General features: G+C 53.7%; 1 protein-coding gene across 1 annotated transcript in view; it reads right to left on the reverse strand.

Annotated features, from left to right (window-relative positions):
• Positions 1-3,315: 3,315 nt before the first annotated feature.
• Positions 3,316-12,662, reverse strand: part of SPOCD1 (SPOC domain containing 1) — a 23,010-nt gene continuing 13,663 nt past the window's right edge. The window contains 7 exon segments of the mRNA XM_014549486.1: positions 3,316-4,194; positions 4,609-4,795; positions 5,061-5,150; positions 5,689-5,823; positions 6,106-6,257; positions 6,479-6,947; positions 11,356-11,481. Of these exon segments, the coding sequence (XP_014404972.1) occupies positions 3,491-4,194; positions 4,609-4,795; positions 5,061-5,150; positions 5,689-5,823; positions 6,106-6,257; positions 6,479-6,947; positions 11,356-11,481 (1,863 nt within the window). The 3' untranslated portion in view covers positions 3,316-3,490.

The raw sequence follows: 12,662 nt of genomic DNA on the forward strand, positions 1-12,662 counted from the left end.
CTGGAGGGGATTTTCTCGGTCACCACCTTCTTAGTTTTGGTCTTTTAAAAAAATATACATTTTTTTTTTATTGATTTCAGATAGAAAGGGAGAGAGAGAAACATTGATGAGAGAGAAACATTGATCAGTTGCTTCCTGCCACCCCACACTGGGGATCAAGCCTGGAATCCGGGCATGTGCCCTGACCGGGAATCGAATCTTGACCTCCTGGTTCATAGGTCAACGCTCAACCACTGAGCCGCACCGGCTGGGCTTAGTTTTGGTCTTTAAGCCTCTCAACCTCAGCTGCCACTGCTGCAGCTGCCTCAAGCTCCAGCACCTTTGAAACAGGAATGCAAGGTTTCTGGAAACAGTTGACCCGAGAGAGACAAGTATGTTAAATATGTTCACGTGTGGTGGTGGTGGTGATGAGATGGGGGGTGGGGGGGTGTCCATGCCTCACCAGCCTCCAAGAAGGACAAACAAGCAAACCAACATGGTCCACGTCCTGTGCCTCAAATCCTGTCTGCCCTGACATCTGAAAGTTTATCCTGATGTTAGTTGTCATGTCTTGAGCTGCAAAGGAAGCTGATTTGCTTTGGTTGGGCCCTGAGAGAAGCTGGGCTCTATGGAGAGATGAAGGGAACTACCATTAAATGCCTACTGTGCGTCAGAAGCAGCAGTAAGTGTATGCAGAGGTGGCATCTCACGGAATCCTCACATAACCTGATGAGTCAGGGATTCGTATCCCTCTTACAGAGAAAGAAACTGAGCCAGCGAGAGGGAAACTAAACTTGCCCAAGGCCACACAGCCAGGAAAGGGCAGAATTGGGATTCCAACCATTGCCTGCACGTTTTTGGTCAGTGATATCGCGGTGGATTCATCCTAATGGCTCAATAAAGTGACCAGGGCTGGAATCGGTGATCACTATTACATTTTACCCACTTGACCCAAACCTGGGAACATTAGTAAGAAAAATGCGCATGTGCCTGGCGGTGGCCCAGTGGTTAGAGCGTGAGCCTGCGCACTGAAGGGTGGAGGGTTTGATTCCCTGTCAAGGACATGTACCTCTGTTGCAGGTTAGTTCCTCTCCAGTCAGGCTGCCTGCGGGAGGCAACCAATGTGTGTGTGTGTCTCTCTCTCCCCCTCCCTCCCTCCCTCCCTTCTACTCTCTAAAAAGCAATGGGGAAAAAATTATCCTCGGGTGAGGATTAAGAATAATAACATAAAATAAATTTAAAAAAACACAAAAACTTTTAAAACCGCCTACACATGCGCAGTCCTCGTGCCCATCAAGCAGGATAAGCAGCAAAGGGAACCTGTCCACTGTCCAGGGACAGTTGCCCAAACAAGTTCCGGCCCCGCCTCCATGTTAATGACATGCAGATAGATGTAAATTTGCACAAGCAACTGCTCAAACCTTGGGAAGCAATGAGATGACACAGAAGTTTCTATGGAAACCCAAAAGCGCCCCCACACACACCTCGTGGCAGAAGCAATCGCAAAGACACGTGCACAAAGACCCAGGGTTCCTCGCTGCGGAGCCCGGAGGATCACGGAGTCGCGGAGGGCGTGAACCGGAAGGACCCGCAGGGCCGGCGTCCAGCCGGTGCTGAAGCCCGAGAAAGCCGCGGGGAGAGCGGCATCGTGGGGCGCCTTCCGCTAGAACCGAGGGGAGCTTAGTAGCCCTTCAAGTCCCAGGCGACTCCCACTCTGGCCTAGCAACGTGAGCCCCGCCCAGCGTTGCTTAGCAACATCTCACCGAGCCTAGCAACCGCCGGCCTCGCCCCCTAGCAACAGCTCGCCTAACGCGCTGTCCGGGCCTCCTCTGCCAAAGAGAAAGGCCAGGGGCTATGGACTAGCCGCGCAGCGGTCGCCAACCGGTGGTCCGTGAGGTCCGAAAGGTTGGCGACCGCTGGACTAGGGCCACAGGTGGGTGGACGTCAGGTTGACCAGCCCCCAGCCTCGAAGCAGGCCGCAGCATTCGGGGTCCGCCTACAGCCCCCTCCTCACAGAGGTGAAAGCTGAACGGAAGCCCCAGCGCCGAGTGCAGAGCTTGCTCTTCGCGGAGCGCCCCGGGAAGGCAGCAAACGCTGCACCTGGGGGAGGGGGTGCGCAGCCGTCTCCCGCTCCAAGTCCTCCTCCTTCAACCGCGTTAGGAAAATGACCCAAATTGCCGGCTCGGAATAGAGCTGTAGGTTGCATAGTAATTTGTGTCATTTGCATATGGCACAGAAGCTGTGGCGCTCACTAGCCGCTCGGGCCAGAAAAGCTCCCAAAGGAGCTTCGACCCGTCTGCAGGTTCACCGGTCCCTTCTCCCTGTCCCACCCCGCACCCCACCCCGGTCCCTGCTTCCAATCCCTTCGGCTAAAATCCCACACCTCGCCCCACCCCCAGCTCGGCCTCTAGCCCTGCCAGCCCCGACCTCCATCCCAAGGCCGAGGGCCCCCTCTGCTGTCGTCCGCGGGTAGGGCAACAGCAGAGCTCATGGGGCAGAGACTCCCCCAAACACCCCATCCGTCCAGCATGGTCCAGGACAAGGCTGGCACATAGGTAGATTTCGAGAAGGGGTGGGCAGGGGGACACCCTCAGGCCCGGGGAGAAGGGTAGGGTCCTATCAGAAGTTCTACAAGCCGCGTCCTGCTTCTCCGTGTGGGTTAGGCAGCCAAGGCAGGCCAGTCCCCAGACTCAGTTCTCCCAAGGACCGCCCACACTGATATGCTTTTCCATTGTAGCTGCTGTTAGATCACTCCAGGCCCCATGCAAAGCAGCACCATCCAGCCCTAACTCCAGCCTGAGTGTCCAGTCCCAGTGCCCGGGAGCTGGCAAGAGATACAGAGAGGAGTCGTCCTTTATGGATCTCCCAACTTCAACAGACAACAGACACACACACATGCTCACAGGCAGAGGCACACACAGAGACACATAGGGACTATGGTGGTAGCCCCACCCCCACCCCAACTCTCCAAAGGGAAAAAAATTCTTGGTAACTGAAAATTTTTAAAAACATTGCAATCTCTAGGTGCCTGTACCCCTTCAAAAGCCGAATTCTCTCTGTCCCCCTCCCTACTCCTGCCTTCTCTCCCATTACCTGTTCTCCCTCCTAGTTCAGATTACTTGCAAAATGCTTCCAGAACCCACCATGCCAACAGCCGTGCCCTGGCACATAGTGAGAGTCAAGGACCTCAGACAAGCAACTGGCAAAGTTGCCCCTCCATCCCAGCACGTTAGCTTTGCTACCACATCTGTGCACAAAATCTCAGACACACCCACCCCAGCCCACACCTGGCCAGGCCCAGGGTCTCTCCTGCCCAGCCAGCAGATGCATGCAGTCTCAACTTCGTCAAAATCTTTATTGAACCAAAAATCAACACTAAACAGTTTGCAAAACATGAAACTCAAAAGGGGCAGGTAGGTTGAGCTGGCCCTCCCCTTCCTCTGCCCCCATATCTCCCTGGAACAGCTCAGGGTTCAGCACTGGGGAGGGAGTCAAAGGCCCTCTTCTAGGGTCAGGTCTCTCCAGGGAGAGGACACTCAGAGCCAGCTCCATCTGTTGGGCCCAAAGAGGAGTCGGGGGCTGGGCCAGGGGGCTCTGGAGCTGCCGGAGGCCGGCATAGGAGTCCAAGGATTCCACCGGCTGCAGGGGGCTGGGGAAGGAGCTCCTGGCCTGGGGATCTCAGGGAGGCTTGGAGCTGGCGGCTCATTGTCACCAGGGATTCAAGATGCTGGAGCAGGGCTTGCTGGGGACAGGATGCCCTGTGGAGGTGCTGGCCCCGGCCAGCTGGTGCTGAAGAGGGGTGCCAGGACTGGCACCAGCCTGGTCTTGTGGGCCACTCCCCTCGCCCAGGCCCCTGCCAGGTTTCAGGCTCTTCCCACAGTCTCCCCCTGCCTCTAGAGGGCTTCTGCCAAGCACAGCTTCCCCTTGGAGCCAGGCTGCCTTTGCCCCCTGGGGGAGGGGAGCCCCTCGGGGCCACATCCGGCCTCCTGTCCTTCCGCTGGTAGCATCTCATCTCCACTTTTTTGTTGAAGGAGACCACCTTGCGAACCTTCTCCAGCAAGGGGCTGGATTCCGCTGTGTCTGGAAACCCTGCTGTGGGGAGCAGCACAGCCAGCAGCAGGCTTGGGTGAGTGGCTTCCAGGCCTGGGGAGAGGCAGGGAGAGACCCAAGGCCTGGCAGGAGAGCGTGCACCGCCCTCCGGGAGCTGCCCGCTGGCTGTGGCAGGAGGTCTGGAGGTCAGACCCCCAAGAGGAGCTTTCCAGCAAGGAGACGGGGGCCCGGGAGCTGCTGGGGAAAGTAACTGGAAGATTGGTTCTCAGTGAGGGAAAGGGTTCCCCTGGCTGAGGGTAGACATGGATGGTGTGACCCTACCTCAGTTTTCTCATCTGTGACATGAAGACATTAATAGTACCATTCTGGGGTTATTTGGAGGACGAAGTGAATTAATTTAAGTAAGCTTTTAGAACACTGTCTGGCAGGCAGTAAGCAATAGACAAGTATGAGCTACCGGCATTGTTATCACATTTTCCTGTCTCAGGAGTTCCCTCCTGAGAGGTGCCTGTCTCCACAGAGACATGGTGTGACCAAGTGAAGGGAGGCAGGGTCTGGTACGGGCATCAGTATTCTCACCTGGGCCTCCAAGAAGGCGCAGTCTGGTGGGCAGGGGCTGGAAGGCAGGCAGGGGCAGCAGGACCACCCTCACGTGTTCCACCGCTGCCAAGCCATGGCACTGCTTGTTGTTGAGGTAGGAGTAGAGCAGGTGGCAGTTCTGGGTGTCCCGAGCCCCCTGGGGGCACAGTCTGACCACACAGGCGTCCTGTAGTTGCAGGAAGGACAGCAGCTTTAGGAGCAGTCATCCTTCCCTCCTGCAAACACCCCTGCTGTGCGGAAGTGCACCCCCATTTTCCGGAGAAGGAACCAGAGGGACTCGCCCAGGGTTACACTGTAAGCCTGCAGTCACAGTGGGAACTCGACCCAACTATTGTACACCAGGTCTCTGCTCCAGGGGCAGAGAGAGAGGGAGCACAGGGCTGGGGGTACGGTGCTAGTGGAAGAGGTGATACGCAAGGGTGGGTGGTTACCTTGGCCTTGGCTGGGCAGACGCTAGCCAGAAGGTCCCAGATGGTGCTGGAGGGGATGCAGCCTGCTGAGCGGATCACCTCGGGCAGGGTCTGGGGGCAGGTAGCATGGCCAGTCAGCCCCCAAGATTCCTAGCCACTGAGGGCAGACTGGACACCAGCCACCTGAAAGCCACAGCCTGTGACGAAGAGGATGAGCAACTAGTCTATCAGGACCCCAAGTGGCTGCCCAGGAAGCCCTAATTGCCCCTGGAGGCCTGCGTCCTGTCCTGGCCAATCTCCTACAACTTCTCAGAAGGCCCTCACTCCCTCCTCTAACCTTCCGCCTTGGCCCCACACTTTCGCTGATCATTAGTCACTTAACAATCACTTCTAAAATCTCTGGGCCAGGGAAGCACAGACCGCTGTCCTGGGTCCTTCTTGCTCTATGCTTTGGGTTACAGGGAGTCCTTTACCCATGTGTGTCTGCAGGAGTGGGGCTGGCATCTCATTTGTCCCCATGTCTAGCACAGGGCCAGGCATAGAGAGGGTCTTAGAATGAGTGAATGAATGAATGAATGAATGAGGGTGTGAGTAACTGACTGGGCTGGTCAGTGTGTGAGGGAGACCCTGGTGAATAGGGCAGCAGTACCATGATGAGCTGACAGCTGTGTCCTGAGACCAGCTGGGTCTTGACCCGGAACTGCTTGATGGAGAACATGGCCACAGCCCCCTCCCAGGGGGGCTTTGCGGGCCCTGCAGACACCTGCAGCCTGGAGGGAAGGACAGAGAGACAGGGCCATGGAGAAAGGTCATCAGGGCTTCCCCAGCATCTCCTTACTTTTCCAAGAAGGTCCCGTGTCCGCACTGCGGGTGTAGCACACTGGTCCAAGCACGGCGTTATGCGGGGTGAACCAGTAGGTCGGGAAGGTTAGTTCTACCGCACAGATGGGGAAACTGAGATCCGCGGAAGAGGCACGTTTTTTCCAAGGCCACACAGAAAGAGAAACCCGTGCGGAGCCTGCTGTCCCAGCGGTGGCTTCCCCCACCGCCCTGCCCCAGCCCCCCACCTGTCCTGGGACTCCATGGGAGGTTTCTCCGAGATCTGGGGCACCTCTGGAGAGGACACAGGGTCTGGGCTTGGGGCTCTCTGGGTGACATTGTCCTCCACCCTCCTGTTGGCTTTGGAGAAGCCTGGCAGCTCACACGAGGGCTTCCAGTCTGCAAACAGCAGAGGCAGGAGCTGAAACAGGGGCAGGCAGCCAGGCTGAGGCCAGCCAGGGCTTTAGAGCCAGGGTTTGAAGCGGGTGATTTTTGAAGTGACCTGGGGCACAGGCACCCCCACCCTGCCACCTTCTCCCCAGGCCACACATCCCTATGACTGCTGACCCTCACCGCCCAGCCTGCCCGCCCCTCTGTGCCCTTTCTGTGTCTCCCACAACCGTTGCAGATGTGGCAGCTGGGGTCGAAGAAGTGGTGCTCATGCTGCTCCGTGGGGTCCTCCTGCTGCTCCGGGGGGTCCTGCTGCTGCTCCGGGGGGTCCTGCTGCTGCTCCATGGGTTCCTGCTGCTCTGTGGGTTCCTGCTGTTCTGTGGGGTCCTCCTGCTGCTCCGGGGGGTCCTGCTGCTCCATGGGTTCCTGCTGTTCTGTGGGGTCCTCCTGCTGCTCTATGGGTTCCTCCTGCTGCTCTGGGGGTTCCTCCTGTTGCTCCGGGGGTTCCTCCTGTTGCTCCATGGGGTCCTGCTGCTCCGGGGGTTCCTCCTGTTGCTCCATTGGGTCCTGCTGCTCCATGGGGTCCTGCTGCTCCGGGGGGTCCTCCTGCTGCTCCGGGGGGTCCTCCTGCTGCTCTGTGGAGTCCTCTGACATGGCAGGCAGGGCCAGCAGGCTGCAGTCTATGGACACCATGGGTCTCTGGGAGGCACAGGGAGAGGGGGTGGCCTGGAAAGGCAGCTGGGGAAGTCAGGAGCCCTCCATGAGCGGAAAGCCTCAGGGATGTGCTTTTATTCTTCCAAGTAATATGTTCTTTTATTACAAAAGTACTGTGACTTGTTAAAGAAAATTTGAAAAATTTGAAAATTAAAAAAAAAAAAAATCACCCCTGTCCTGTCACTTAGAGACAACTGTTGGTACTCTGGGTATTCCTTTATAATTTTTTTTTTATATATACAAAGGTTTTAGGGATCTTTTACTAAAATAGCTAGGATCAAATATTCAACCTGGTCCTGGCCGGGTGGCTCAGTTGGTTGGAGCGTTGTCCCATACACCAAAAAGGTGGCAGGTTTGATTCCTGGTCAGGGTGCATACCCAGGTTGCAGGTTCCATCCCTGATCAGGGTGTGTATGAGAGGCAATCAATCTATGTTTCTCTTTCTCTCTCTCTTTCCCTCTCTCTCTCCCCCCTCTCCTCTGTTTCTCTCTCCCTCCCTCCCATCTTCCCCTCTCCCTCCCTCTCTCCCTCCCTCCATCTCTCTAAAATCAATTTAAAAACAACATATTCTCAGATGAATATTAAAAATATACATATACAGGGTGTCCCAAAAAGATGTATACACACTTTGAATGATTATAAACTCAGTGTTTATTAACATACAGTTCACTTTCAAAATTTAAAAGAATCTACAGAAATTAATAATTTGTTTTGTCATTGCCTGTTTTCAAATTGATGACTATTCTGGTCCAGGCACTGCTGATAAGGTGAAGCAATGGAATCGCAAACATCGAGAATCATTTCGTTCGGTATTTGTGCGCCCTCAATTCGTCGACTGATGCCGGGTTTTGTACTGTAAACTTTATCTTTTATGTATCCCCATTAAAAAACGTCTAGTGGCACTTTAGGATAAATTTTCTTTGTTCAAAGCTTAGTCTGGCTTCACCCATTATTTCAAATCAGTTAAACCTGAAAAGGAGTGAAAATTAAGTGAGTTATCAGCCGTTAACGTGTGTATACATTTTGGGGGGACACCCTATATATATTCAACATTTAGACCATACCTCAGAGATGCTGTGGGTTCCGTTCCACAATAAAGCGAATATTGCAATACAGTGAGTCACATGACTTTTCTGGTTTCCCAGTGCATATATGTTATGTTTACACTATTCTGTAGTCTATTACGTGTTCAATAGCCTTATGTGTAAAAAAAAAAGTGTGCCCCCTGGCTGGGTAGCTCAGTTGGTTAGAGCATCATCCCAGTACACCAAGGTCCAGAGTTCAATCCCCACTCAGGGCACATACAAGAATCCATCAATGAATGCATAAATAAGTAGAACAACAAATTGATGTTTCTCTCTCTCTCTTCCTCTCTCTCCCTCTAAAATCAATCAATAAATAAAAATTTTTTAAAAGTGTACCTAGCCCTAGCTGGTTTGGCTCAGTGGATAGAGCATCGGCCTGCGGACTGTCCAGGGTTTGATTCCCGATCAAGGGCATATGCAACAGGTTGCAGGCTCGTTCCCCAGTGGGGGGCATGCAGGAGGCAGCCAATCAATGATTCTCTCTCATCATTGATGTTTACATCTCTCTCTCCCTCTCCCTTCCTCTCTGAAATTAATGAAAACATATTTTTAAAAAGTGTACCTACCTTAATTAAAAATATTTTGTGGTGAACACACAATACAGTATACATGATGATGTATTATAGAATCGTACACTTGAAACCTACATAATTGTATTACCAATGTCACCCCAATAAATTCAATAAAAATTTTTATTTATAGAGCAAAGTATGAAATATAGGAAGACAATATTTCACGTATCTTGGTGTCACCAAAATAAAATTTAGGCTCCCCCAAATAAAAAACAACAACATCATTGTTTAAAAAAAAAAAAAAAAGCCTAATCATCATCTGAGCCTGTTGGAAAACTGGTGCCAATAGACTTACTTGATGCAGGGTGGCCACAAACCTTCAGTTTGTAAAAAATAAAAATAAAAATGCAGTATCTGCAAAGCACAATAAAGCAGAAGCGCAATAACACAAGGTCTGCCTGGATCCTCGTTGTGTCCCTGAATGACAGCAGCGGCATCTGCCACGTTCCACGGTCCCTGTAGCTATTACACGAATGAGGTGCGTGGCCGTGTACGCATCACCTGGGGCCAGACGATTGGGTCATTCCCAGGTTTTCGCTATTACAAATGGTACTGAGAACATCCTTGTGCAAGAAAATATTTTCCTAAACTTTCAACTATTTCCTTAGGACAAGTTCTCATAAGCTGATGACAGAATCAGGGAGAATGAACATTTTTAAGACACTTGATGATCATGGCCAAATCGCCTTTCTTCGTCATAATAGAAGCAGCTTTAAACACACACTAAACATTGTCTTAGGAAGATTCAAGAAGATTTTAACCTTGCCCGGCTGGCATGGCTCAGTGGTTGTATGTCAACCTGTGAACCAGGGGGTCACGGTTTAATTCCCAGTCCGGGCACATGTCCGGGTTGTGGGCTCCATCCCCAGTGTAGGGCGGGCAGGAGGCAGCCGATCAATGATTCTCTCTCATCATTGATCAGCTTCTCTCTCTCTCCCTCCCTTCTCCCTCCCTCCATCTCTGAAATCAAGAAAAAAAAATATTTTAAAAAAGATTTTAACCTCTACTTTTGCCCTAAAAACCATCTCCAGAATAGTGCCAAGGCCCAGGCTCTGGAGTCAGACAGCCTGGCTTCAAATCTCATCTCCCCCCTGCCAACTAGGTGACCTGGGCAAATGGCTTCAGGTTCCTCATCCAGGAGTACACTTCAGCAAGGAGTCAAGACTGTTGTGTGTTACTTTCCCTCCCCTCCTCTGCCCTCTCCCCATCTCTGAAATGAAGAAAAAAAATATTTTTAAAAAGATTTTAACCTCTACTTTTGCCCTAAAAACCAATCTTGATTCCCATGGCCAAATCGCCTTTCTTCGTCGTAATAGAAGCAGCTTTAAACACAAACTAAACATTGTCTTAGGGAGATTCAAGAAGATTTTAACCTTGCCCGGCTGGCACGGCTCAGTGGTTGTATGTTGACCTGTGAACCAGGGGTCACGGTTCAATTCCCAGTCCGGGCACACGCCCGGGTTGTGGGCTCCATCCCCAGTGTAGGGCGGGCAGGAGGCAGCCGATCAATGATTCTCTCTCATCATTGATCAGCTTCTCTCTCTCTCCCTCCCTCCATCTCCCCTCCATCTCTGAAATCAAGAAAAAAAAATATTTTAAAAAAGATTTTAACCTCTACTTTTGCCCTAAAAACCATCTCCAGAATAGTGCCAAGGCCCAGGCTCTGGAGTCAGACAGCCTGGCTTCAAATCTCATCTCCCCCCTGCCAACTAGGTGACCTGGGCAAATGGCTTCAGGTTCCTCATCCAGGAGTACACTTCAGCAAGGAGTCAAGACTGTTGTGTGTTACTTTCCCTCCCCTCCTCTGCTACCCCCTACTCTTCCCCTCTCTCTTCTCTCCAGGTCTTCCTAGCTCCTCCCCTGCACTTACATTCAATCTACTCAGGGAATACAGATTGGTTTTGGTTGGAGAGCAGCCACATCCCCGCGGGCTCCTCTCTGCACAGGCAGCAGCCCTGGTTGTTGGCCTGGATGTTGACTGGGAGAAGCAGGGACTTTGCCTGTCATGCTCACTGCCATTTCCCCAGTGAACACCACTCCAGGGACCTTCCCTGCACTCCCCATCCTGGACACACAGCTGATTAGTCTGGTGTGAACATCTGACCCACACAACACCCAACAGGAGCCGGAGCGCCTCAGAGTGACGGGAGGGAGCCCCGGGGGAACTCTGACAGCTGCAGGAGGCTGAGCTGGCGGGCTCACTGACTGGGATGGAGGGCTGCTGAGCCACCGCATCAGGCCATGTGCAAGGCGGAGGGGCCAAGCAGGAGGAGGGAGCCGGATGGACAGGAGGATGAGGCGGATCCCCAGCGATAAGAGGATACTCTGCACCGACTGCCCTGGGATCTGGCTGCTTCCCCGCCTGAAGCACCCCTAATTCCTTCTGCCAAATAGAGCAGGTCTGCTCCTTACATGCACAGAGACACTGCCTCCAACAGTGTGGCCCTCCTGCTTCCCAACTGGGTATCTGGGGGGAACTGGGGGATAGGACCACTCACGTGGGGTCCCTTGGGGTTAGGTCAAAAGGAGAGGGACCGGCACTGAGGAGAAGCTGCCAGGCCCTGGGTCGGGGGCTGCCTGGCCCCAGGCTCACCTGGACTCTGCGTGGTAGATCATTACCCAGCTTTACAATGAAATCGATGGGCCTCACAGTGGTCAGGTGATGTGCCCAAGGCCACACAGCTGGCGAGGTAAGGGGCACAGGCCCTGCCCAGCACCAGGTCAGGTTCCGCTTACCACCAGGTCCTCCAGGGTGAGCATCTGGTCCGTGTCCCGCAGGATCTCGACTTCACCCTTGTGGGTCAGTTTGGAGGTCGGAAGGATGCACAGCTCCTTCTGTTGCTGCTCAATGATCTCCAGGCCCTGTGGGGTGGAGCAGCCCTCGCTCAGCCGGATTCAGGAGGGTCTCTGGCCCCAAGAACCCCAGTGCTCACTGTCCTCCCTCGAGGCCCCTCGCCTGTGGTCCTTTCCATGCCGGCCTTTTCCCTCCCCGCACTTTTGCTCTTGCCATTCCCCTCACCCGGAAAGCCCTCCACCCCAGCCCTACCTCTCCACAGTCCACTCATCCACCCTCCAGCACAAGCCCTGCTCCTCAGCACGCCTTGAACTTCGCCTGCACCAGCACAGTCAGTTCTGCTCCTGAGTGCACCCCACCATCTGTCCTGGGAGGCGCGCAGGCTCTGGAATGCCAGCTGGGCCGTTAATATAAGAGACCTACAAGGTAGTGGCCTTGGGCAAGCGCTTTACTGCTCTAAGCCTCGTTTTTTCTCTTCTCCAGGGATTAAACTAAGAGCATTATATTAAACAGCATACGTAGTGCTTCGCCAGAGCCTGGCTCATAGTAAAGGCTACTAGTGATTCTTAGTATTGAGCAATGCCATCCTATCTGAAATGTTTCCTGAAAGCCTGTCCCTCCCTTTCTAGCCACCCCGGAGGGCCGAGGCCCCGTCCGCCCTGGCAGTGCGGGCTTCGTGCGCGAGGCTCTGGGGCAGCTGCGCAGGCTCTGTGCTTAGACGGGCCCCATGCTTAATGCCCTTGTCATCTTGAAATTCTTAATTTCGTTGTTGAACAAAGGGCCCCGCATTTTCATTCAGCACTGGCCCCACCGATTGTGCAGCTGGTCCCGCGCCCTGGTCCCCACAGGGCCTGGACAGAAGTTCAGTCTGTAGTGCACAGATTCACCTAGTGGATTCTAGCTATTCATGCTAATCAGTGTCTACCAGGACGGGAGCCTTAGCACCCACCCCATCCCATGGCCCCGCTCCCTAGATCAGTCCTTCCCTCTCACTGGGCTACAAAAACCGCTACACAAATCCCCTAGGCCAGCTCGGTGCCCACACCTTCCCTGCCCCTGAACAGTTCCCAGGGAGGGGAGACCATGGACACAGGGTATATGGGGCTATAACTGTGAAGTGTGGGGGGCAGAGGGTCTCTCAGCCAGTCTGGGGCACCAGGAGTGGGAACAGGGGCACCCCAGGGGTCTACTCCCCATGGATAGCAGATGTCAATCTTGAACTCTAGAGTCTGGACCATCATCCCCAAGC

Source organism: Myotis brandtii, unplaced genomic scaffold, assembly GCF_000412655.1.
Source record: "Myotis brandtii unplaced genomic scaffold, ASM41265v1 scaffold555, whole genome shotgun sequence".
Classification (NCBI taxonomy): Eukaryota; Metazoa; Chordata; class Mammalia; order Chiroptera; family Vespertilionidae; genus Myotis; species Myotis brandtii.